The sequence below is a fragment of the Geotrypetes seraphini genome, chromosome 8 (assembly GCF_902459505.1).
Source record: "Geotrypetes seraphini chromosome 8, aGeoSer1.1, whole genome shotgun sequence".
NCBI classification, from domain to species: domain Eukaryota; kingdom Metazoa; phylum Chordata; class Amphibia; order Gymnophiona; family Dermophiidae; genus Geotrypetes; species Geotrypetes seraphini.
Window position 1 is genome coordinate 14742629 of NC_047091.1, and position 26048 is coordinate 14768676.

The 26048-nt window shown below is 42.8% G+C and overlaps 1 protein-coding gene across 15 annotated transcripts in view; it reads right to left on the reverse strand.

The window, feature by feature from the left end:
• Nucleotides 1-271: 271 nt before the first annotated feature.
• The window catches only part of EYA3 (EYA transcriptional coactivator and phosphatase 3), a 243135-nt gene continuing 217358 nt past the window's right edge, over nucleotides 272-26048 (reverse strand). For 14 of the 15 annotated variants that reach the window (XM_033954471.1, XM_033954464.1, XM_033954461.1 and 11 more), the window contains 2 exons: nucleotides 24720-24820; nucleotides 20772-22014 (listed from right to left, as the gene is read on the reverse strand). In XM_033954471.1, coding sequence (XP_033810362.1) covers nucleotides 21934-22014; nucleotides 24720-24820 — 182 coding nt within the window. In that variant the 3' untranslated portion in view covers nucleotides 20772-21933. Of the gene's footprint in view, nucleotides 2100-20771; nucleotides 22015-24719; nucleotides 24821-26048 lie in introns of those variants that run through there. The other variant, XR_004540320.1, reaches the window with a different exon arrangement.

Consider the following 26048-nt stretch of genomic DNA (forward strand, 5'->3'; position numbering starts at 1 on the left):
TTTGTAAGAAGGATCCTAGCATAGGGCTGTTCAAAATGTATCAGACCTTAATTTTTCTTGTGTAAACAAATAAAGCTAGGGAGATGTGGTTTGGTGCACGTATGTAGGCGACCCTAATGCGCATGCTTGAATTTTTTCCCACCTACAGAAGCTGTCATTTGCCAGCAGACCGCCGATGAGTGAGGAAGTGTAAGTGAGCGTCATCCGATTTTCATTTGTCAAAATGACAGAAAAAGTTGAACAACGCTACTGCATTAAATTTTGTGTAAAGCTTGGCGATTCCCAAGTGGAAACGATCTGCAAGATTCAACAGGACGAAGCGATGGGCACCACACAGATAAAGGAGTGGTACAACCGCTTCAAAGATGGCCGCACATTAGTGGAGAGTGAAGCATGTTCTGGCAGGCCCTCAACATGAAGTGATGCTGCTGTGTGATGGTGGATGTTCTCTGTTCCCAGAGACTGAATAATGTCTCCATAGTGTCCCTTTCCATTGGGCAATTTTTAAAGAATTCCTAGCATAGGAATCAAATTCAGGTCTTTGGCACGGTAATATGCACTGATTACCGAGCCTCTGGGTCATCTCATAATGCTCTGTTTGTAAAGAAATTGCTATATATTGTAAGATACTACTTCCTCTTCTACTGCTCTCCAAAAGGTCCTAAACAATTGCAATATTCCTAAGGCAACCTCAACAGGTAAACTACAGTAGTTCTTATGTATGTTTGCTATAAATATCCCAGAAGCTACAATGGCCTGAGATATCAACCATTCTGAATGGGGCTCTTCTAGGTTCAACTGAAGAGCTTAAAAGCAGTAATCTTCAAACCTACCCTACTAACCTCATTGGTGACAAGACAGAGGCAGTTGTGATCTACGGAATGTTGTCTGACAAACAATGGATCTGACTGCAATGTAGAAATTGGGATGATCTACACAAGTCAATCCTGAATGAATATTCCATATAGGTGCCGACTAGTGCAGCACTAAGTATGAGTCTATAAAAGTTAGGTTTACAGTTTAGAATCACACTTAGTGTCATTAGGTGTCCTAACTTTAGGTGCACCATATTTATGCCAGGGTTTTCTTTGCCTAAATACTGGTGCCTAATTCAAAAAGAGGCGCTGAATTCAAAAGCACACCCACAATCCCATGCCCACTTTTAGAAAGGTGCTTTGGACTAGATGTGAATTGCATTTTTCGAGTTAGGCACCTTTCAATTAAGTCCAATCAACAGCAATTATGAGGTGTTAAGTGCCAATTATCAGCACCAATTAAGTTAGGTGCGCCAATGTAGGTGTCTAACTAGGGTTGCCAGATGTCCGTGAAATTTCTGAATGTCTTCTTTAGAAGACTTTATGGATGCCCATATGGATTTTCAAACTCTTGTAGTTTGTCCAAGTTTCCCGAGCTCAGGGCCACTTCTAGAGGGCCTCAGCATGCATAGCTTGGGAAAGGAGGTGAGGGAGCAGGGCTAGGGGCAAAATGGGGCTTGGCCACATGTCCTTTTCTTGAAGAAGAAATCTGGTAACCTTATGCCTAACATTAAGTGGACTATATAGAATTTACCAGTGACTCCAGTGCCATTCAAAAGACAAAAAACCCTCAAACAGAATTCTGGGCTCTAGTTATGCCCACTGGAAATTTGTCAGAAAAGGTTGCATCTGATCATAAAAGAAAGGGCCCCTATGTGGAAAAATGCAAACAAACATATGCCTTTCCTTCTTTGCAGAGCAGATATGTTATCCAAAAGGGTGATAATCTCCTTGCATTCTCCAAGATGTCCATTATATTGCAGATATTCAATAAAAGCCCTAGCACATTTCATAATTATTTACACTTTCAAACCCTGTGAGTGAAACATGCGATGAATAGCATTTAAATATTCACATATCACTTTCCAGTGTAAATATTGAAGAATTAAGACCAGTACTGGGCAGACTTGCACGGTCTGTGTCTGTATATGGCCGTTTGGTTGAGAATGGGCTGGGGAGGGCTTCGATGGCTGGGATGGTTTAGATGGCCTGGAGTGAGCTTTGGCAGAGACTTCAGTACATGGAACCTAAGCACCAGAGCTTTGGATTCTTGCCCAGAAATAGCTAAGAAGAAGAAAAAAAAAATTAAATTGAATCAGTAATTTAAAGAGTGGGTAAGGTTGGGCAGACTGGATGGACCATTCGGGTCTTTATCTGCTGTCATTTACTATGTTTGTTACTATATTTTAAAGATTCTCTGGAGAAGGCTGTATAACCCACTTCTGGGATTCAAACAACCACCCATTTCATCATTGGATTTTTGCCTTCACAGTGATTGTTCTGAACAGTTTCCCCCCAATTTTTTAAATTCTTGTTTCGCTTACTGTTATCAGAGTAGAGGTCTGATTGTTAACAACATTCTTCTCATTCAAAAGATGGCGCTGACCACTTCAGTGACGCTAATAAAAGAATTAGCATCACTAAAATGGACGGCACCATCTTTTGAATGAAAAATTTTCTCTCTTTTAGTCTTTCCAGACCGGCACAGAAACAGATGGGTTTACGCTCCTCTGCCAGCAGGTGGTGACTGAGATACAAACTTTTGGCTATGGTACCAGTGGGCTGTGAAGTCCCTATTACAATCAGTCTTAACGAATAGCAAACAAATCTCAGCACAGACTGTACAAGATTATCATTCCACCTGCTAGAGACTAAGAAAAGACTGATTATAATAGGGACTGCACAGCTCACTTGTACTGTAGCCAAAAGTTAGTATCTTAGTCTCCACCTGAAGGGGAGGCCATGGTTAGCCCGGATGGCATGGTTGCCGAGGAGCTGCGCACGGTCAAAATGGCACAATACCTGTCCAAAAAGAGTCAAGTTCATCAGGTATGGCATGCAGGAGGAGGATGTGAACTTCTCGGTCGAGTTGAAAATAGAGGTCTGCACGGGAACAGGGATCGCGGGAATCCCGCGGGTTCCTCCCCTGGCTCACGGGACTCCCACGGGGACGCCCCCCTGGCCCACGGAACTCCCACAGGGATGCCCCCCTGGCCCACGGGACTCCCACGGGGACGCCCCCTGGCCCAAGGGACTCCCACAGGGATGAAAACAGGCCTACCTAAATTCTTGCGATGCAGGCATGCAGCTTACAAGTTCGGCGTCGCGGCAGAAACAGCCATGCTGAGCAGTGAGCTCAGCACGTACACAGCTGAAAGCCTTGCTTGCTGATTGGTCTGGCGGCACGGAGGGGCGGGGCCGCCGGACCAATCAGCAAGCAAGGCTTTCAGCTTTGTACGTGCTGAGTTCACTGCTCAGCACAGCTATTTCCCGCCGTGACGCCGGGCTTGTATTTAAGCTGCATGCCTGCATCGCCAGAATTTAGGCCCATCCGCAGCATACGTCATCTAAAGTACAGGTATGTAAAACAAGAGGAGCGAGAACATGGTAAACAGAAGCAGGTATTTTACCTGTAAATCAGGCAAATTCTTATTGGAAATCAATAAAATCCAAAACCATGCAGAGGAGCTGTCGTTAATGTACAGCGGCGTACGGATCCAATGAGTGAACTGAACATCAAATGTCATACGTGAGCTTCATGAATAATTAAGGATCTTCACAACACCTTTCCTTTTCCCGCACTTCAGTTATCGTAAAAAAAAACAGCAATTGTTCTTGATGTTTTATTTCCCTGAAAGTGCTGAAAAGTGGAAATGACAAAAATGAATGCTCTAGAGCAGGGCTGCCCAAGTCTGGTCCCGTGCTCTATGGCTGCAAGGCTCCTTACTCTGGGGCACCAGACCTCCCTCATACAAAGGCCGGGAATGCAGAATTGATTCCATTCTCGGTAGGGGATGCCGATCTCTGCTCTTCTTCTTTTCTGCCCCCTCTGTCATCCCATCCATCATCCACCCTTCTTTCTCCCCCTTCCATCCAGCATCTGCCCATCTTTCCCCCCTTTCAGCCCAGCATCTGCTTCATTTCTCTTTCTCCCCTTCTATTCAGCGTCTGCTCCATCTTTCTCTTTCCTCCCTTCCATTTCTATCCTCCCCCTCTCCATTCAATGTCTTCCTCCCCTCTCCTTTTCTTTACATCCATCATCTGTCTTTTTCTCTCTCCCCAGGCATTCCAGCTTGTCTTATCTTTCCCCTTTCATCCAGTGTGTCTGATCCCTCCCCCTTTCTATCTACAGTCTGTCTCCTCTCACCTCCTACATCCAGTATCTACCCCCTCCCACCTGAAACCTCAGCCGCCGCCAGACTGATGCAAAGCCTTCTCTCCGATGTCAGCTCTGACTTCAGGGGAAGACTTCTGGGTCGGCTACATATGGCGTGCTGCAGGCTGCCTCCAACCCCTGTTGTTATCTGGACTCAAATGAAGTGGTGGAAGGGAGTCCATTTTTGGACACAGAAGTCATGAACTGGGGAGAGAGGAAGGGAGGGAAAGATATGCTGAGGTGGGGGAGGAAATAGAAAGGGAGAATTGGGTGTGGGTGTGTCAATGAGCGGGAAAGAGAGATGGTTGTGTACACACGGCAAATGGAAGAAAGAGGAGAATTTTTGGTCGTAGGGAGGGAGGTACAGAATATGATAGGGAAGAAAAAGATGAGAGTGAGAAATGTGGCAAGGGAACAATGGGACAGATTGAAAGGGATGCAAGAGGGAGGAATGTTAGACAGTGGTGAAGGGAATGGAGGGAGAGATGTGGCATGGTGCTGGAGAGGGGTGATAGAAGGAGAAATGTTGGGCATGGGGCTGGTGGGCAGGCACGAAAGATGAAAGAGATAAATGCTGGACCATGGTAGGGGGAACCAATGGACAGCAACAGAAGAAGGGAAAGTGGAAAAAAGAAACTGGGACCAACTTTATGGAAAAATAAGTCTCCAGACAACAAAGGTAAAAAACAGAATTTATTGACTAAAATATGTTAGTTTTGGGAAATGTATATGGCAGATGTCTTTGTTTTGTGTTCAAAAGAAAAGGAAATGCATTTCTGGTTTTATTTCTACAGTGTTGAAGTACTTGCTGACCCTTGCTGTGACTGGTGGGGATCCCCAAGCACCGCCAGCAGAGGACCTCCTCGAGATGGCCAGAACTCCCCTCCACCAAGCGCAGCAGTCGCTGGCAGCATCCATGAGCCACTGAGGTGCCAGCATCTGTGACTCAGGGACGCTACTGCTGCCTGCCAAGCTTGGCAAAAGGGACCCCCGGCCAACTGCAAAGGAAGTCCTCAGCTGACAGCTTGTGGGTTCTCATCAGCTGAGTATATTTTATATTTACATTAGAGGTTCTGGTAGAAACCCATTTACAAAGTATGTATTCTTCCCAATTAATATTTCCAAATTAATAAAGTCTCTTTGCTTATTTGTAAATGGGTCTCTACCAGAGCCTTTAATTCAGTAGCATAATTAAATACAATAACTATTTCAGAAGTTTATGGGGAAGGGTGGGGATGGAGGGGATTCCTCACGGGGTGGGGATGGAGGGGATTCCTCGCGGGGATGGGTGGGGACGGAGGGGATTCCTCACGGGGATGGGTGGGATTCCTCACGGGGACGGGTGGGGATGGGTGGAATTTTGGTGGGGACGGGTGGGATTTCTGTCCTCGCGCAACTCTAGTTGAAAAGCAGAGACACTGGATCTGGGGCTTCCGGTGTGTTGGCAAGGATCGGATGATACCTGGTGAAATTTGGCGGCCTAGCAGTGAAGTCATCTCAATCTGGACTTTAATCCGACTGTTCTGATTTTTATTTTCATTTTTTTCCAGTTTATATTTTATTGTTAATTTTATTCATTGATTTGCCCCTTGTTTTGTTTTATTTTTAACATTTAAATTTCTCCAAAATTCTATTGCTCAACAGTTCCCCCTTTCTGCAGCTATTCCTATCTCTCTTCTTTTCTACCTTTCAAAGTCCTTAGATCAATGTAGTCTTGTTAGAATGTTTATTTTCTTATTTTTTCTTCCATTTCTATTTCTTACTTTTATTACTCAAATAATTGTTATTTTTCCAGGTACTTCAGTTAGATTGTGAGCCTTCGGGACATTAAGGGAATTTCAAAGTACCTATTATTTATTTATCTTATTTTTATTGTATCATTTAATGTTTATTTCTCTGTTAACCTTTATTACTTATTATTTCAATGCACCCTATTGTCTATTTTCTGTAAACTGCTTAGAATCCTAATCGGAGTTTAGCGGTATATAAGAAATAAATTACATTACATTACATTACATAAACCTATTTGTTTCTGTGCCAGTCTGGAGGGACACTAAAGAAGAATGTTGTTAACAACTGAACCTCTACTCTAATGCAGGAAGTGAAAACTGGCCGTGTCGACAGTGGTCCAGTGAAGTAATTGAAGCAAGTGCAAATTGTTTAAATTTAAATATAATTATAATTGGACTCTTGAAAAAGCATCATATTGCAGACACGCAACCAGATTGCTGGAGCTAATCCCATCAGAGTTCTAAATAACTATGTAGATTATTTGGCAGATACGTATTAGATTTGAAAGGTTTATAAACCTTTTCTTGCATGGCACAAATGTATTGCTGTAAAAAAACAAAACAAACCTTGCACATAATTCAAAGAACTGAAGAAAAATTGCTATCTTGAAACTAAGCTGATATCTCAAAAGAGGTCAGAGTGCCCCAAGATAATATTACACATTCTCCTTTCTGTTACAATTACTGCACTATGTTTGGGTTTTACATAAATAAATATGAAAGTCAGAAGCTATTTCTAGCTGTCACCTTCTGCTCTTCTGTAGCCATCTCTTTCTTACGCTATGCTGGATAGTTAGAACCACCAAGCATACCACAAAAGTAGCTTTGCTTATAAAACCTCAATTGACAGCCAAACAATTTTTATTTCCATTTATCATCTTTATGTGCATAGTTTCGCTCCTCTTCTATAACTGTCTTCTTTCCAGTGTAGAATGCAGGTCTCTGAGCTTGCTCCAATGTTGCTCACCATTAAGCCACTATTTGACCTATCTACCTTATTCTTCCCAAGGGCAGCATTTGGCAGTATTTCCAAAAGGAAAAGGTTTGAAGACAGACGGGAACAAATTCCAGTAGAACACTAATGATTAGGCCAGAGGCTAAATTTAACCATTTTAAATCATGAACCAATATGATAGTTGGCTTACAGAGAAATATAGCAGATTATTTTAAATATTTAACTCACTGAAAATAGAAAAAAATAGAATTCAGTGCCTTAGATCTAATGATTATCTTCATCTTTAGTCAGCATTTCTCAAAGTCAATAGGTCACAGGTGTCAAACACAAGGCCCGTGGGGCGAATCTGGCCCGCCTGGCCATTTTATGTGGCCCGCGGCAGTGCTCCCAAATTATCCTTTCTCACAGCCCAGCATGTTTTCCCTGATGAGGACCAGCCAGCACGGCTTCAGCAAAGGAAGATCTTGCTTGATAAACTTGCTGCACTCTTCGAGGGAGTTAACAGGCAGATAGACAAAGGTGATCCGGTCGACATTGTATATCTGGATTTTCAGAAGGTGTTTGACAAGGTCCTGCATGAATGACTACGAAAAATTGCGAGCCATGAGATTGAGGGTGAAATACTCACGTGGATCAAAAACTGGTTGATTGGATAGAAAACAGAGAGTGGGGGGTAAATGGACAATACTTGGACTGGAAAAGCGTCACTAGTGGAGTGCTGCAGGGTTCGGTGCTTGGGCCCGTGCTCTTCAACATATTTATTAACAACCTGGAAATTGGAACGACGAACGAGGTGATTAAATTTGCAGACGATACGAAGTTATTCATAGTAGTAAAGACGCAGGAGGATTGCGATGACCTGTAACAGGACATAAACACACTCGAGAAATGGGCCGCGACATGGCAAATGAAGTTTAACGTGGATAAGTGTAAGGTGATGCATGTTGGTAACAAAAATCTTGTACATGAATACAGGATGTCTGGTGCAGTACTCGGAGAGACCCCCCAGGAAAGAGACTTGGGAGTTCTGGTCGACAATTTGATGAAGCCGTCCATGCAATGTGCGGCGGCAGCGAAAAGTACGAACAGAATGTTTGGAATGATTAAGAAGGGGATCACGAACAGATCGGAGAAGGTTATCATGCCGCTGTACTGGGCCATGGTGCGACCAGCACTGGTCGTCGTACTTGAAGAAGACATGGTACTACTTGAAAGAGTCCAGAGAAGAGCGACTAAAATGGTTAAGGGGCGGGAGGAGTTGACGTACAGCGAGAGATTAGAGATACTGGGCCTCTTCTCCCTTAAAAAGAGGAGGCTGAGGGGGGACATGATTGAAACGTTCAAGATAATGAAGGGAATAGACTTAGTAAATAAAGACAGGTTGTTCACCCTCTCCAAGGTAGGGAGAATGAGAGGGCACTCCCTAAAGTTAAAAGGGGATAGATTCCGTACAAACATAAGGAAGTTCTTTTTCACCCAGAGTGGTGGAAAACTGGAATGTTCTTCTGGAGGCTGTAATAGGGGAAAACAACCTCCAGGGATTCAAGACAGTTAGACAAGACAAGTTCCTGCTAGACCAGAACGTACGCAGGTAAGGCTAGACTCAGTTAGGACTCTGATATTTTACCTAAGGGCTGCTGTGGGAGCGGCCTGCTGGGCATGATGAACCACTGGTCTGGCCCAGCAGTGGCATTCTTATGTTTCTCCTGCGCTGGTCCCATGTCGCCATCACGCTGAAAAATCTGCCAGCCTCGGCAGCGATTCAGCAATGTTGTCTGTGGCTCCCCTTCCTGCTTTCTGTCTGCTGTGGTCAACCCAGGCGGAAACAAGAAGTTGCATCTCATTGGAGATGAGTCGTGGACAATGTTGCTGAATCACTGTTGAGGCCGGCAGATTTTTCAGCTTGACGGTGACATTGGACCGGCATGGGAGAGAACACATGCTGGGCTGGGCTGTGAGGAGAGAGGGACTGGCACAGGAGGGAAGACAGAGAGAGAGAGAGAGAAATATGAAGGGAGAAAGGTTGGACCTGGGGTGGTGTGGAGGAAGAGGGAAAGAGATACTTGAAGGGACAACTGTTGGGAAGAGAAAGGGAGAAATGGTGGATCTGGGGGAAGCAGGCAGACAGGGGGAGAGATGGGATGGGGGGCAGTTGGGAAAGAAGTTGGATCTTGGGATTGAAGGGAGGGAGAAATTGTTAGGCCTGGTGGTGGAAGGGAGAGAGAGATGCAGCATCTTTTTTTTTTCTTTTCCATCTCATTGTTCAGCATCAAGGGGGGAGGGAAGAACAACAGAAAAAAGAGAGGGAACAAAATATTGGACCAAGGTGAGAGAGAGGAGAAATGTGGTAATGGGGAGTAGACAGAAGGAAATAGGGAGGCTGGGAAAGGAGTGATATGGGAAATAGGAGAGCTAGGGACTGAGAGGAGATGGAGAATTGAGAGGTAGCTGAAAATTTAAAATGAAGGGTGAGAAAGAGGGCAAGATTTGAGTGGACAGTGGCAAAAAAGAAAAGAAAAAGTTAAAGCTGAATGAGAAAAATCAATACATTGGAGACAGGCATAAGGAGGGAATAGAACAAGAGAGAAAAGGAGAAAAAAATAGACAGCAGACACTGGAAAGAAAATTAGTAGAAGATAAGACAAAAAAAAACAGAAAGAGAAATTGGGACCAATATGATGGAAAAACAAAATGACCAGACAACAAAAGGTAGAAAAAATAATTTTATTTTCTATTTTGTGATTACAATATGTCAGATTTGAAATGTGTATCCTGTCAGAGCTGGTGTTAAGACAGCAAACGTGAACTAGGACCTAAAAGAGAGAGGAAAATGTCTTTTAAAATTTATATTGTTTATACCACAGAGCTGGCATGGGGTTGGAAAGGTTGTATCTTTGTATTTCTACTAAGACTAAGGGCCTCTTCTATCAAACTGCGCTAGCAGTTTTTAGCACAGAGAGCTGCGCTGCTCCCGATGCTCAAAGGAACTCTGAGCATCGGGAGCAGCATGGGCCATTCAGTGCGGCTCTCTGCGCTAAAAACAGTTTGATAGAAGAGGTCCTAAGTATCTTAATAAAAAATTTGGTCCGCGACTTAGCCTGTGTTTTAGATTTTGGCCCCTTATGTGATTTGAGTTTGACACCCCTGGACTAGGTGCTTCCATGAGATGAAATAATGCATGAGATGAAATAATGCTGATGCACATTAGCAAACATTAAGTTTGTTGTTGATACCCATTGGAAGATTAGGTTTATACCTTTGATAATCTTTTTTCTGTTGGTCCCTGTAGGATTCCATAAGTTAGGTGTTCAATTCGAGAGTTGCAGAAATCCAACAGTTTTCTGAGCACATGCTCCACCCCATTAGCCTGAGAGCTAGCAAACATATCCAGTTAAGTCCCAAAGCCAAGCCACAAACCTGAACAAATCCATGACAAGGGTGTACAGGGGAAGATCCCCAGCAACATAAACAAGCCCTGAACTGGTCTGCTCTGCAAAATATGAACAAGTAATAAACAGGCACAAAGGCAACTCAGAAAATACACTTAATTACATTACATTGATGTCTTCTATCCCGCCAATACCTTATTCTAGGTGGTTTACAACAAGAAATTAGCCTGTGTAGAACTAACCTGCTGTGTGCAACGAGCATGCCAAAAAAAAGGCCTTCTGTAATGCACATACTCATAGAAAACTCCCCACAGGATCTGCCAACTGGCTGGAAAGCATTCAAGCCTGAAAGGAGAATAATCAAGGCAGAAAGAAGCAGGCTATTCCAAACTACTGAGTATACACAGAGGGGGCAGATCATATGGAATCTTCCAAGGATTAAAAGAAAGAAGATTATCAAAGGTATAAACCTAATCTTCCATTCTGTTACGTCCCTTCCGGATTCCATACGTTAAGTGATGTACCAAAGCAATGATAGCATCTAGGGAGGGACAGGAGAACCTGCCCTCAATACTGAGGACCCAACAGCATTAGAATGAGCCACCACATCCACCTGGGAAAACCGGGTAAAAGTATGAAGAGAAGACCAAGTAACTGCCCTGCAAATTTCATCTGGATGAATTGCACGAAACTCCGCCCACGATGCAGCAACAGTTGAGTGAGCCTTAAGAGAACTGGCGGCTGCATGCCACAGGCGAAGTATCACAGATATGGCCATTCAAATGCATAGAGCGAGCGAAGTCTTGGATGCCGATCAACCCCGGCGAGGCGCAGCAGTCAGGACAAATAGGCGATCAGACAGCTGGAAATCAGTAGTCCTCTCCAAACAGTGGAGCAAGACTCTCCCGACATCCAACTTGTGCAAGATCTGGTCCTTCTGTTCCGTGCCTGTGGAAGGAAACGCCAACTAACTTCCTGGTTGACATAGAAGGCAGAAACCACCTGGAGCAAGAAGGAAGGTACAGTACAGAAAACTACACCCACGTCTGTAATATGGAGAGTGTTCCCTGCATGAAAAAGCTGGAAGCTCTGAAATACGCCGTGCTGAGACAATGGTGCCCAGAAAGACAGTCTTGACTGTCAGATCCAGAAGAGAAACATCCTTCAGTGGTTTGAAAGGGGTCTCTCCAAGGCCCTGCAGAACGATGTTAACGAGCGGAGATCCGCAGGGGTCGGTGCTGGGACCGCTCCTGTTCAATATATTTATTAACGAACTGGAGGCAGGAACAAAATGTGAGGTTATTAAATTTGCGGATGACACCAAACTATACAGCAGGGTTGAAAACACGAGGACTGCGAAGATCTCCAAAAGGATCTTACAGTGCTGGAGGAGTGGGCCAAAAAGTGACAAATGAGCTTCAACATAGGGAAATGCAAGGTCATGCATGTAGGGAAAAAGAACCCGATGTTCACTTACAAAATGGGGGGATCACCGCTAGGGGTGAGTAACCTTGAAAGAGACCTGGGAGTGATGGTAGACACATCATTGAAGGTGTCGGCGCAGTGCGCCACAGCCTCAAGGAAGGCGAACAAAATGTTGGGAATCATTAAGAAGGGTATCACGACCAGGACGAAGGAAGTCATCCTGCCACTGTATCGTGCAATGGTGCGCCCGCACCTGGAGTACTGTGTCCAGTACTGGTCGCCGTACCTCAAGAAGGACATGGCGGTACTTGAGAGAGTCCAGAGAAGAGTGACTAAACTAATAAAGGGTATGGAGGACCTCTCATATACTGAAAGACTGAAAAAGCTGGGGCTTTTCTCCCTGGAAAAGCGGAGACTTAGAGACATGATAGAAACCTTCAAGATCATGAAGGGCATAGAAAGAGTAGACAGGGACAGATTTTTCAAATTATAGGGAACCACAAGCACAAGGGGGCACTCAGAGAAATTGAAAGGGGGAAGGTTTAGAACAAACGCCAGGAAGTTCTTTTTCACCCAGAGGGTGGTGGATACATGGAATGCGCTACCGGAGGACGTGATAAGCAGGAGCACGCTACAAGGCTTCAAAGAAGGTTTGGATAGGTACCTGGAAGACAAAGGGATTGAGGGGTACAGATAGGAGTAAAGGTAGGTTATAGGGATAGGATTAGAGGATTAGAAGCAGTTACAAAATTAGACAGGGACACTGTTCAGGCAATTAGGCCTGATGGGCCTCCGCGGGAGCGGACCGCTGGGCAAGATGGACCTCTGGTCTGCCTCAGCGGAGGCAACTTCTTATGTTCTTATGTCAAGTTTCTATGAAGGGAAAGGAAGATGCAAGGGAGGTCCACGAATGAAGTGTCCCTCTCATAAACCCAGACCCAGCTAAATGAGAAGTAAGCAAACTAGCACCTCTGCACGCTCTAAAACATAAAGGGCCTGCAACCTGAACTTTAAGGGAGGCCACTTCTAAACCTTTTACCAGGCCCGTCTGAAGGAAAACCAGGACTACTGAAATGGGAGCCCTCTCAGGCTCCACATAATCCTGAGCACACCACTGTCGGAAAGCCTTCCAGGCTTTGGCATAAGACACCATAGTAGAGGGTTTCATCGAGCGCAAAAGAGTCGAGATAACTACATTGGAAAAAAAGCATTTCATCTGAGCTGAGCACTCAAGAGCCATGCCGCAAGACCAAAGTGCTGTGGGTTCTCCATGGGCACCGGCCCCTGACTGAGAAGATATCAATGAAAAGGAAGCCAGAGTTTCTCATCCCACTGAAGATTGATGAGATCTGCATACCATGGGTGATGAAGCCAATCTGAGGACCCGACCGACCAGAGGCCATGGAGGGAACACATACATGAGCTGGCCAGGGTCAAACCAAGGCAACCGGCCTTAGCTTCCTTACCGTTAGTCAACTGTAAAAGTGCCTGATCTTCAAGATCTCTACCGAAGCCAACAAGTCTACCTGGGGCTGACACCAGTGCTGTACGATCAGACAGAACGCCTTCTGCAAGAGGGACCATGTTTCTGGGTCCAGGATCTGTCGGCTGAGGAAGTCTGCCTGAACACTGTCGACTCTGGCCACATGGCCACCAAGAGAGACAGAAGATGTGCTTCTACCCAGCAGTACAGCATGCCACCCTCCTGGTCCAAGGGACAGATTCTTATCCCAGGACAAGCAGGCAGCATATTCTCACATGTGGGTGACGTCATCCACGGAGCCCGGATGCAAACTTGCTTGTAGAACTTCAGAAAATTTGTGACTGCCGCACCGCGCATGCGCGAGTGCCTTCCCGCCCCTAAGAACTCAAATGAGATAATAAAAGATGCCAGTACATAATCCACACCATCCAGTACCAGCGGAGGACAGGCATGCACCTCCACAGAGAATGCACTGCGAAGCCCAGAATGACAGGCACAAGCAATGAAGGAAGTGGCTGTTGCCGCTTTGATACCCAAAGATGCCACTAGAAAAAAAATATTTTCAACATAATATCCACCCTGCGATTCTAAGAGTGCTTAAACCTCACTCCCCAATCACTAGGGAAGGCTGCATGCTGGATAACCTAAGCCACAGAGGAATCTACCTCAGATTGTTCAAAAATCTGCTGAAAATCAGGATTCAGGGGATAAAGCTTAGACATAGTATTAGAAGGTCAGAAAGAACTTTCTGAGGTATCACATTATTCTGAAATCAGACCAAAGAGTTGTGGACCGGATGGAAGAAAGTACATGAGAACAGTCCATGACCGAAGGCTGAGAAGTGGACGGTGGAGAATCCAAATGGAGCTCTTTCAGAACATCAGCAATAAAAAGAACGGACAGAACCCTGCTTAAAAATCTGTGACAGAAAGGTCACCACCCAAATCTGGATGCTCCTGGCAGCCGATGTGACCAGTCCTAGCAAAGGTATCAGCAGGATCCAATATAGAAGTAGATCAATGGATGCTGGCCATCTGCATGGCAATTACTGCAATCGAGGTCTGCCACAGCCAGACGAGAGGGCTCCCAAATAGGAAGCTCTGCCACAAGCATAACAGACCAAGAAAGACCCGCCATGCCTACCGGCTGCTTCAAAAGAATAGGTTCTTTCAGAGAACCCATATAAAATCCAGTGAAAAGGACCACCCTGCAACCAAGGCAGGGCTCTGATGCACATTTGCTGTGCCAAAAGAGTTCCCAGACTTGGAACACAGGCGTTTTGCGCCAGACTCCAGGTTGGCCTCTGGGCGAGATTGTTTATGAAGACATGGACCCAGGCCAGCTTCCCAGCCCAAGAGAAGTTGGAGGAGGTGAAGTCTGAAGCTCCCGCCCCCTCCTCCAGCTTGCTATGGCACATGGAACATGGTCGCTCATCTGGCGCCAATCCAGCTAAATCAATGTCCACATTCAACAGATTAGGGGCTGGGGAGTCCATCCCAAATGATTTTTAATCAAATCGAGGGGTTTTGAGCAGAAATAAAAAACTTAGAAAAAAAGATTGTTTAAAACCCAAGATGGTTGATATCAGGAAATTCGTGCCAAAAACAAAACAAACCTGAAAATTAAAAAAATAGAGATTTTGGGTCTGGGGAGGTGGGAGACCTGGACACTATCCTTGGAAACTGTGAAAAACGAATTTTTAAACAATCCACAAGCTGAAGTTCCCATAGGAAATAATGGAGGGTACTCACAGTTCTGCAGTGCTTTGCCTGTCAGCAATTTTAAACAGCAGAGTGGAGGAAAAGGGATTTTTCTGCCTCAGAAACTTCTCTAAATGACCAGAGTGGAAGATCTTTGGACTGCCAGCCAACCAGACATCGACTATGACCTCTGCCCCTACGGATCCTCGCCACATGTTCAGGGACGGGAAAAGCAGCCTGCACCTTGAATCCTGGGTGGGTTTCACTCCATACACATAAAGCCTGTGCTTGAAACCTGTGACAAGGTCAGTGGGCCACCAAACTCCCAGGGGAATGGACCTCGATATTAGGAATAGTGGCACACAGCAGGCTGGTTTACAGATCCACCAGAGTTTCTTTGTGAAGCAGCAGTCCGGCAACATGGGACTGCGTCCTTTTCTCCAAGAGGGGACCACCAGGAATGGGCCTCAAGGCACTGAAACCGCAGAGAAAACAAACAAAGTGAAAAAATAAGAAAAAGAAGCAGAGCAACTGCAAAAACTTTTGTACGGATTGCTTGAAGAAATTGTAACTGGATATGCTTGCTAGCTCTCAGGCTAAGGAAGTGGAGCTTGTGCTCAGAAACGTGTTGGATTTCTGCAACTCCCGGATTGCAGGTTGAGATTGAACACCAAGCGTATGGAATTCGGAAGGGACATAACAGAATCATTAGAATGTTTAAGGATAGGGCTACATTAGCACATATAAAACCCATCCAAACATGCCAGGTCATCCCTATTTTGACTGTTCATTAGAAATCTTTTTCAGAAATGAATCTGTACCTTTACAAGCGTGGAAGCTGTATGAACATATGATTGCTGCCTCTAGGTTTAGGATTCTAAAAAAAAACCCCAAAACAACAAAAACCTCCAAGGAGACAATGACAGTGACTGATGGTTCAAATTTGTGAGGCATCACTATTTGTGGTCCATGGTCAAGAAACACAAGCATGGGAAGGAAGGAATTTATGTGCATGAATAATCTTAGATTCCTAAAATATAGGATGGGATAGGCCTGCTTACCTGCAAGTAGCAATGGAACAATCCTAGAGGAAGATATAATTTTCAAATAAAACACACTTCTTTATATTATGAAAGTACAGGGACAAAGCAAATTCAGCAAAAGCTGGGTATACTGCTCATTCTATTAAAAAAAAAAAAAATTAAAAAAAATCAACTAACGCTCAACTGATTGATGTCCTGTGAGGGACGGCACAGCTTCAGAATCACAACCCATTCTTCCCAGTGCAATGGAAGGAGGTTAAGTTATTCAATTAGTAACTGGAACAGATTTAAACTGGGAGCCACTAAAGCACAGGTGGCAAAGTCAGTCCTCAAGGGCTGCAATCCAGTTGGGTTTTCAGGATTTCCCCAATGAATATGCATGAGATCTATTAGCATACAATGAAAACAGTGCATGCAAATAGATGTCATGTATATTCATTGGGGAAATCCTGAAAACCCGACTAGATTGCGGCCCTCGAGGACCGACCAACACTTCTGCTAAAGCAACAGAAATCTTTCTTATTTAACCAGAATGACTTATGAGTCTTGGTTATTATCAAAATCATGGACAGCATTACTACTTCTTTGCAGATGATACCAAAATCTGCAATAGAGGAGACACCCCTGATGTGTGAACATGAGGAAGGACCTAATGAAGCTTGAAGAATGGTCTGAAATTTGGCAGCTAAGAAATGCAGGGTTATGCATTTGGGCTGCAAAAACCCAAGGGAATGGTACAGTATAGGGGGTGAGGAACTTTTGTGCACAAAGGAGGAGTGGGACTTGGGTGTGATAGCTTAAGGTGGCCAAACAGGTTGAAAAGACAACAGTGAAAGCTAGAAAGATGCTAAAGTGCAAAGGGAGAGGTATGGTCAGTAGGAAAAAGAGGTATTGATGCCCCTGTATAATACTCTGGTGAGACCTTATTTAAAATATTGTGTACAATTCATCTTCAAAAAGATATAAACAAAATGGAGTCAGTCCAGAGGAAGGCTACTAAAATGGTTGGTGGCCTTCGTCATAAGGCATATGGGGACAGACTTAAAGATATCAATATGTATACTTTGGAGGAAATGTGGGAGAGGGGAGATATGATAGAGAAGTTTAAATACCTAGTTGGCATAAATGAGTATGAGGCAAGTCTCATTTGAAAGGAAGCTCCAGAATGAGATGAAGTTAAGAGGTGATAGGCTCAGGAGTAATCTAAGGGAATAATTTTTTTTACAGTAAGGGTGGTAATTGTATGATAAGAGGTGGTGGAGACACGTGGGCTCTCTTAGGGAGAGGAGGAGATAGTGAATGGGCAGGCTTGATGGGCCATTTGGTCTTTATCTGCCATCATGTTTCTATTCAGCTAATAAAGGAAGAGTACTAGCTGAACTGTTCCAAATATTAACCTGGGTGGCTTGTCTTCTATTTAACATTTCCCCATGACCTTGTATCTTTTAAAATGATTAGGTTTACCATTCATGAAAGCCTCTTTTCCTCAAGTCTATTCAGGTGTTTCTGATTTACAGGCGCCAAAGTGATGCCTACTTTTGATTAGAGAGCTGCACGGGAACGGGGGCGACAGGAATCCCGCGGGTTCCCCCTTCGGGTCGTGGGAATCCCATGGGGACGCCACCTAGGGTCACGGGGATCCCGTGGGGACGCCCCTCGTGGTCTTGGGGATCCCGCGGGGTTGGAAGCAGCTCAAGCCAAGAGGCTCGTCTTCTTTTCCTGCACTACAGCACACACACAGCGGACCGGAAGTGTTCCCCATTATCAGAGCCGACATGCTGCACGTGATTGACACAAAGCCTTCCCTCCAATGTCTGCAGGCTCGCAGTGCTTCTCAATGGGCTGCTGTGGAATTGAAACTAAGTCAAACTCCAGGAGGCAAGAGCCCAGCTGAACTCACAGTTCCTCTCTCTAACAATCGATGCTGGCCTAGCTTCAGATCCCAAATACATTACCTTCTTAGGGTAAGTGCCTACCTTTTCCCTGGATTATTCAGAGTCCTTACAGTGCTATCGTGTTATTTCAAGACTGGGTCAAAAGAGACGCTGTTTCACTGAACTTTCACAGTCAGAGTCTTGACCTACCCAGTAAACTTTGTTTTTTCAGAGCTTTTTTTTCTTGCCCATGTCTAGCTGAAAAGCTTGAAATTTTAAACTTTAATTGCACTGCCAGTGTATTTGGTAGTTTTAAGGTTCTATGTGTGCAGTTTTTACCTTATATGTTTAGCTAACAAAACATTTTGGCTCACAGGAGAGAGAGTGACTTCCAATAAATGTGCACATTTTCTTTGGTACAGAAGCTCCTAATTTATTAATGCTGCCTCCAACCCCTGCTGTTATCTGGAGGGACGCAAACGTGGGAGGTTGTGTGTTTTTGGACAAAGAAGGCATGAACTTGGGAGAGAGGATGGATGAAGAGAGGAAGATGCTGAGGTGGGGGAGGTAATAGAATGGGAGAATTGGGTGTGAGTGTGTCAGTGAGAGGGAAAGAGAGATGGTCATGTACATGGGGAATGGAAGAAAGGAGAATTTTTGATCATAGGTGGGGAGTGAGGTACAGATGATAGGGAAGAGAAAGATGAGAGGGAGAAATGTTGTGGTGGAAAGGGAACAGTGGGACAGATTGAAAGGGATGCAAGAGGGAGGAATGTTGAATATAGTGGTGAAGGGAATGGAAGGAGAGATGCGGCTTGGTGCTGGAGAGGGGTGATAGAAAGAGAAATGTTGGGCATGGGGCTGGTGGGCAGAGGCAAAAGATGCTGCACATGGTCTGGGGGATGAGACATGAGAGAGGGATAAATGCTGGACCATGGTAGGAGGAACCAATGGACAACAGAAGAATTTACAGAAGACGGGAAAGCAGAAAAAAAAAAACAACCCCCAACTGGGACCAACCTGATGGAAAAAATAAAAGTCTCTAAACAACAAAAGTAAAAGACGGAATTTATTGACTAAAATATGTTAACTTTGGGTAATGTATATAGTAGATGTTTTTGTATCGTGTTCAAAAGAAAAGGAAGTGCATTTCTGGTTTTATTTCTCCAGTGCTGAAGTACTTGCTGACCCTATGGCTGGTGGGGATCCCCAAGCACCGCCAGAGGAGGACCTCCTCTATAGACAGCCAGAACTCCCCTCCACCAAGCGCAGTAGTCACTGGTAACATACATAAGCCACTGAGGTGCCAGCATCTGTGACTCAAGGACGCTACTGCTGCCTGCCAAGCTTGGCAAAAGGGATCCCCAGCCAACAGCAGAGGAAGTCCTCATCTGACAGCTTGGGGGTCCTCATCAGCTGAGTATTTATATTTTATATTTACATTAGAAGCTTTGGTAGAAACCCATTTACAAAATATGTATTCTTCCCAATTAATATTTCTAAATTAATAGTGTCTTTGCTTATTTGTAAATGGGTCTCTACCAGAACCTTTAATTCAGTAGCATAATTAAATGAAATAACTACTTCTGAAGTTTATGGGGACGGGAAGGGATGGATTTGGTTCCAGAGGGGACGGGTGGGGATGGGTTTGACTCCTGGCGGGGACGGGCTTGATTTCTGTCCCCGCGCAACTCTCTACTTTTGATTCCAATGATAATCAGTACAACAAAAATCCCTCATCATTTGATCTTTATCGGTGGGAATCTGTAATGGAGTGCTTTTTAGTTTGGTCTTTAATTATGACTTTTTGCACAGATGGACTCAAGTCTGGCTTTGCTTAAAGTCATTTAATAACTTATTCTCTTCCTCTTGAAGCTTAATTTTGTCTTCATTAATTTTGAGTTATGAATGTGCTTCCTATTCATTATTTCTTTTTTATAGGTATAGTACAGTACTTAACAATAATCAAGTACAAGCAAAATGATGTAACTCGATACAAAAACTTCACACAAATGTTATTTGTGATACCTGTATAATAAAAAGAAATAATGAATAAATACTGTATATCTACTTTTGGACCACCCTGTATGTATAATTTTTGTGCTTACATGCTGAACGCATCTATTTATGCAACCTCTAATACAACATGTAGCCTTATAAGATCTTTCAGAAAAGAATGTGGCCACTACTGGATTTATGTCTTACTAAATAAATCTTTGCAGTTGATAAATCTTTTTTTTGCATTGCAACCGATTTGATTGGTTCACAAGTTTTTGGAGGATAAACACCAAACACTAATGCATGTTCTTGTATTTTATGAGATTACTGTAATTCTCTTTCCAGTATTCTTAGTTTGAATTCCACTGAAAGAGTAAAGCGCATTGAAAATACTGCAGTCCAGCTGATGCTCGTAGAATGGATCATTTGACACTTAATTTGTAAATACTTGTTATCAATATTATATAATTTTAAGTTTAAGATTTTGAGGCCAGCTCATCAAGCTTGATACACAGACACTCCTAGATATCTGGCTGATTGGATCACTCCATACACATCATCTTGATTACTGTGCTCATCACAAATTGTTCTGTTGACTACTCCACCTCTATCAAGAATCCATTTTGATGCAATTCGGCAGTTCCTTTTTGCTACCTTACTTCTTCCCTTTTGGTCTTATGGTAGAAATGTCATATTCTAAGGATTTAAAATCCAGTTCTTCATTAAAACTTTTGATTTGCATAGGTGGATAAGTGGCCACAGGTTGGCCTACTCTTTTTTTCCTTTCAGTGGTTGTCTATACATTTATTGTACATTGTTATTTGTGTACTGTATGTTTGAATATTATATATGTATTGTTCTGTAAAATGATTTGATGTATTTGTTTAAAGGTTTTTAATCAAATTGCAATAAACAAAACCCACTAAGCTGTTATGTGGTTATTATTATTATTATTTTTTTAGCTTAAAGGTGTAAAAGCACTAGCTAGCTACAGAGGAAAATGTTACTCTACATTCATTTTGGTCAAATCAGTGAAATATGGAGAATTAAAAAGAAGAAACCAGCTCTTCAGGTTGGACTCCAAGTGTCATAAAAAAGGTACTAAGGTGAACACTCCCACCAAGTCAAAGATTCACTGCTTGGTTCCAGTACATAGGTAAGTCACTTCTGTCAGTTCCCTATATCTTGTTTTTAGGGCATGCTAGGACTGTTCATCTAAACAGCATTCCCAACTTTGCTGAAACCAGGAGTGAAAGCAGAAGCACTCATTGGACTGAGTTATGGCTCAGTACTTACCCCCCAACCACACAAGTAATATGGATGAAACCAGAAGCCCCTTTCCCTGCAGGAGAAAAAGAGGGGGGGGGAAGACTCCTCGTCCTTCTAATCTTGTGTTTAAATCAACTTTTATCTCTTCATTTTTAGAAATGATTACCAAAAAAACCCCACGAACATCTGTGTAAAACAATGATGAAAAGTGCCAGTAGGTACGTTCATAGGCAGAGGTATTTTAAAATTTTTATGAAAATTGACAGCCGGTTTTTGGCTTGATAGGAAGGGAGAATATTTATCTCTTCCATTAACACCAGACCCCTTTTTTTTCTCTAGAAAAATGAAGTATTTACATTTCCTTGAAAAAAAAAAAAAAAAAATCAAACCTCTGAAAGTTAAGTAAGAAAAGGCTTAGGAACATATTTACACAGACCAGTTTGCTGATTGTATTATTATAGTCCCCAGAAAGATCTGCCTAACAATAACTTCAAGTTAAATGAACTGTTCTTTCCTGATGTGTACCACAAGGTAGAACGTCATCCAGTCCCAAGAATTCCCTCATTTGGAAAAAAAAAAAAATTAAAACATTGTTTCATAGAATCCAATGATTGTTTATGTTCATAAAAATGCTTCAGTACCTTTTAAGTACTCAGTCCTTGTATAAAATGACACTAACTCCCCAAGATAGTAAGCAGATCATATTTCTTCATGGTGGAAACTGGCACTCCAAGAGCTCTGAGGAGTATGTGTATATAAGTCCTCCCTTTAAATCACACAGAGGCTTGGAGAAAACTACTAATTCTTCTCTGCTTGTCACAAAAAATCTAGTTCCAATGCTTGGTGGAGTGACACAAGGTCTCCATGATTGGTGATTCTCCAGAAGGGCATATTGTGCTGAAAGGGAAAAAAAAGTACTGAGGTGAAGCACCAATCAACCCTGCTTCATACTTCATAGCATATATGAGGGGCGTTCAATAATTTATCTACTTGAGTAGGAAAGAAAGCAGCAAGCATGTTGAAACAAGTCTGTGCATGTTGAGACATGTCTCAAGGTTACTCATGCACAGTTGTGGCTCAGTGCGAATCTAACATTCCAAGAGACAAGATGTCAGGAGTCCTCGTGCAAATCAAGTAAGATTTAGAGCACCGTTCAGTGATAAAATTTCTTATAAAAGAACGGAAAAAGCCAAAGGAGATCATGAACACAGGACTGCAATTTATGGCAAGTCTGCCCCATCATCCTATAAAGTAAAATTTTGCAGCAAGCAGTTTAAGTGGGGTAGATACTAGATAGTCCACTGACGATGACCTTCACACTGGGTGGCCTGTGGAAACAACTTCCACAGAGATGTGAAAGAAAGTTGAAGATTTAATTTTGTCAGACAGATGAATATAGCTGAAGAAATAAGCATCTTGGCAGGTACAGTTTGGGAAATAATTCATGAAAAGTTGGGCATGTCCAAAGTTAGTGCAAGATGGATTCCAAGAATGCTGATGCCATGTCAGACCGTCAGGAGAATTTGAAGATGCTCCGTGAAGACAAAGTGAATTTTTTTCATTGTTTGGTGACTAGAGATGAGTCTTAGGTCTATCATGGAGTCAATGCAGTGGAAGCACAAGTCATCCCCCCCCTTAAAAAAAAAAAAGTTCAAGATAGAAAAATCTGCAGGCAAAGTAATGGAAATATCTTCAGGGAAGATGAAGGACTTTTGCTTCTGGAGTTCATGCCACACAAGACAACTGTAACCGGGAAGAGTCATGCCAACACAATGATCGCTTTTGCAGGAGTCAATCAAGGAGAAAAGATGAGGAAAACTCACAGCAGGCATGCTGCTTCTTCACAAACATGTGCAGGTGCACATGTCAACAATTACAAGTTGCCATCCGAGAAGGTGGGTTTCAGCAGCTGAACCATCCACCCTCAGATTATTTCCTGTTCCGAGTTTTGAAGAAATGTTTCCGTGGACAGCAGTTTTCAAGTGATGAAGATGTCAAGGAAGCCATGATGTCCTGGTTTGGAGGTCAAACAGAAGAATTCTTTTAAAAGGGGATAAAAATCATTGCAGGAAAAATGGAAGTATATGGAACTATCAGGAAACTATGTTGAAAAATAAAACAAAAATTTTTTGAAAACCCATTTCTTTCCTATTGAGGTAGATAAATTACTGAACGCTTGTGCTGTTCCAAATTTTACTTTGTTGCATCTAAAAAGAATAGCTTTAAAAAATACTGTGAGGGTCAGAAATCATTAGCATCTGATAGATGGCAAATGGTATGTACACAATGAACTTGTGATCTCACTGTTATTTCTGGTAGACATGTGTCTGCATCACTATTCTGCTGGCTTAAAATTTGGAATGGTCATTATTTGGAGAATAAAAACACCAGTACAATGTACATGCCCCTCATTTAGCACTACAAGTCGCAGAAATATTGTCATCCACACACTGTTTGTTATTGCACATCCCTGCAGTAAGAGAACAAACTAAGTATGAACATGCCCTGTTATTTGGTGTTGGGGATCTTCTAGGGGAGGAAGATGTGATAACTTTATATAACCTGACTTGATGACTCCTCTTTTTTCTCAGTTCAACATACAAACCACAAAAGATGTGGAATATAATATAACATGAAAACACATTAGATCTCTGGTTTTTACATTTAGGGCACTGGTTCTCAACCGTCTTCTGGAGGCACATGTAGCTAGTCAGGTTTTCTGGATTATCACAATGAATATCTATAAGATAAATTTGCATATTTTAGAGACTCATTACATACAAATCTATCTCATGCATATCCACTGTGGTAGTCTTGAAAATCTGACTAGCTAGATGTGCTACCAGGACAGGGTTGAGAAGTGCTAATCTAGGGAGGAAAAAGATGGAAAAGCAAGCAAACCTTCATTATTTTCTAAAGAATGACGATGGGGAAATGGGTGCAATTTTGATGTTTCAATGCTCCAGCTGTTCATAGGTATCATTACTTATAAGGACAAGCTTTATTTTATTGAAATATTTCTGCTCCACTTCCATTTAAGATCTAACTTAGAGGCCAACTGAATTTCAGTTTTGTTTTTGGCTTCAAACTGGCCCAAAATTCAAATATGGTTTTCTTTTGTTTTCAACTGATGCTGAATATGGAACTGTGCTGTGGAGCCTGCAGCCCCCACTCCTCCCCCCAACCCCATACATAGGTCTCTTCCTCCAGGTCTCCAGTATTGTTGGTGGTCTAGTAGCTAATCAGGGCAGAAGCAATCCCCAGTTATTCCTATCAAATGGCTGCTGGAACCTCCCACAGCAATCCAGGTGTCAAAAGCCATTTTTTAAGTGGAGTTGGCTTGGGCAGGCGCAACTGAGGATTACTCCTGCACCAACTAGCCACTAGACAATCAATAATACAGTAGGGTAGGGGGGATTTCTTTCTGTCTAGGGAAGGGAGGAGGAAGGAGTGGGATAGAGGGTCAAGTCGATTTTGGTTTTAGCCAAAACCAAATGGTAAATTTCAGCCACAGATTTAGTTTTGGGAATCTTCTAATCTGACTTTAATATACTACTTTCTGCCAAACCTTTCTCTGGCTCCCTAATATGCATGAGGTTTACCTGTTTGGCTGCAATTTCTTCATCTTGTCCATCTCCAATCACTACATAAGTAACTTTCTTCCCAAATCTGGCTACAATCCTCTCAAAGCAGCTCTCTTTACCTGCAAAGCACGGAAGACAAAGTGAAGCACTGTAACATTTTCCTAACTTCTCAATGCAGTCACTGAAGCATTCAGATTCTGTCCTGACCACGAGTTCTCAAGTTTCAAAGATAAAAACGTAAAAACATTCTAAGTGGTATCATTTAGGTAATGGCTTTCAATAAGTACACAAGAATTTTGGGCAAAAGATGGCGCCGGCGTCCTCGGCCCGCAATTTAACTGCCACTCATCTACCTTTTAGTCCCCGCCCCCCCCCCCCCGGAGCCCATTGGTCAAACTCGGGAATAAACTCGGCACCATCTTTTGCTCATTAAACTTTTGGAGTCGGATGACGGCGGCGACCTCGGTAAGTTGTTATATTACACCGATTTTGAATGGAGTGATCTTTATGTAGGGAGGGGGCTGGCCACAATTGTATGTTACGGCTCCGTTTCCATATTTTACAGGGAGACCCTTGAGAAAGCACGATTTATGTGCGAAACATGTCGGGTCTGGCTCCCCTGGTTTGGCTGAGATAAGTATCATCTAACATTATGGACTAGTATCTATCAAGGAAATTGAATGATAAAATATTATAATTAATTAGATAAAAATTTTTTTATAAGAAGTATACAACGAACAATTTCTTAATATAACCAGAAAAGACAGCCAATGATGAAGCACCACACGATGCTTCCCGCGATTTAACGAAAAATTTGTTTGCGGTGGAGTGGTGGGGCTGAGGCGTCCTTTCTAACATTATATCTGATAATATTATAATATAATATCCAGACCGCCTACAAAGATTGGGGATTTATTGACATTCATTGGGCTGGATGAAACTTAGTATAATAAGTGGCCACTATTGTAGTTGCTTTTAAAAACAGGCATTTGTCCCCATTTATATGATTAAGATGGTGCAGTTTTATACCACTACTATGGAATTACATTCAAGTGAAAGTTTTATGCTGTTTTAATCAATGACCAAGAAATTTCATTTTAAAAGAAATCTTAGGTGAGCTATATATTTTTCAGATAGGTACTTAATCTAATCTCTACAAGTAAATAATTACATGTGTAGGCAATAATTTGGAATTTTGGCATCAACAATAAACAAGACTATCAGGATTAAAAAAAAAAAAAAAAGATGTAAAATTACATATTGATAAAAATAGTTTAAATGTACATAACTAATGCCTAGGAAATATCTACCAACAATACCAATATTCAAGCCATATCAGGCATCTGC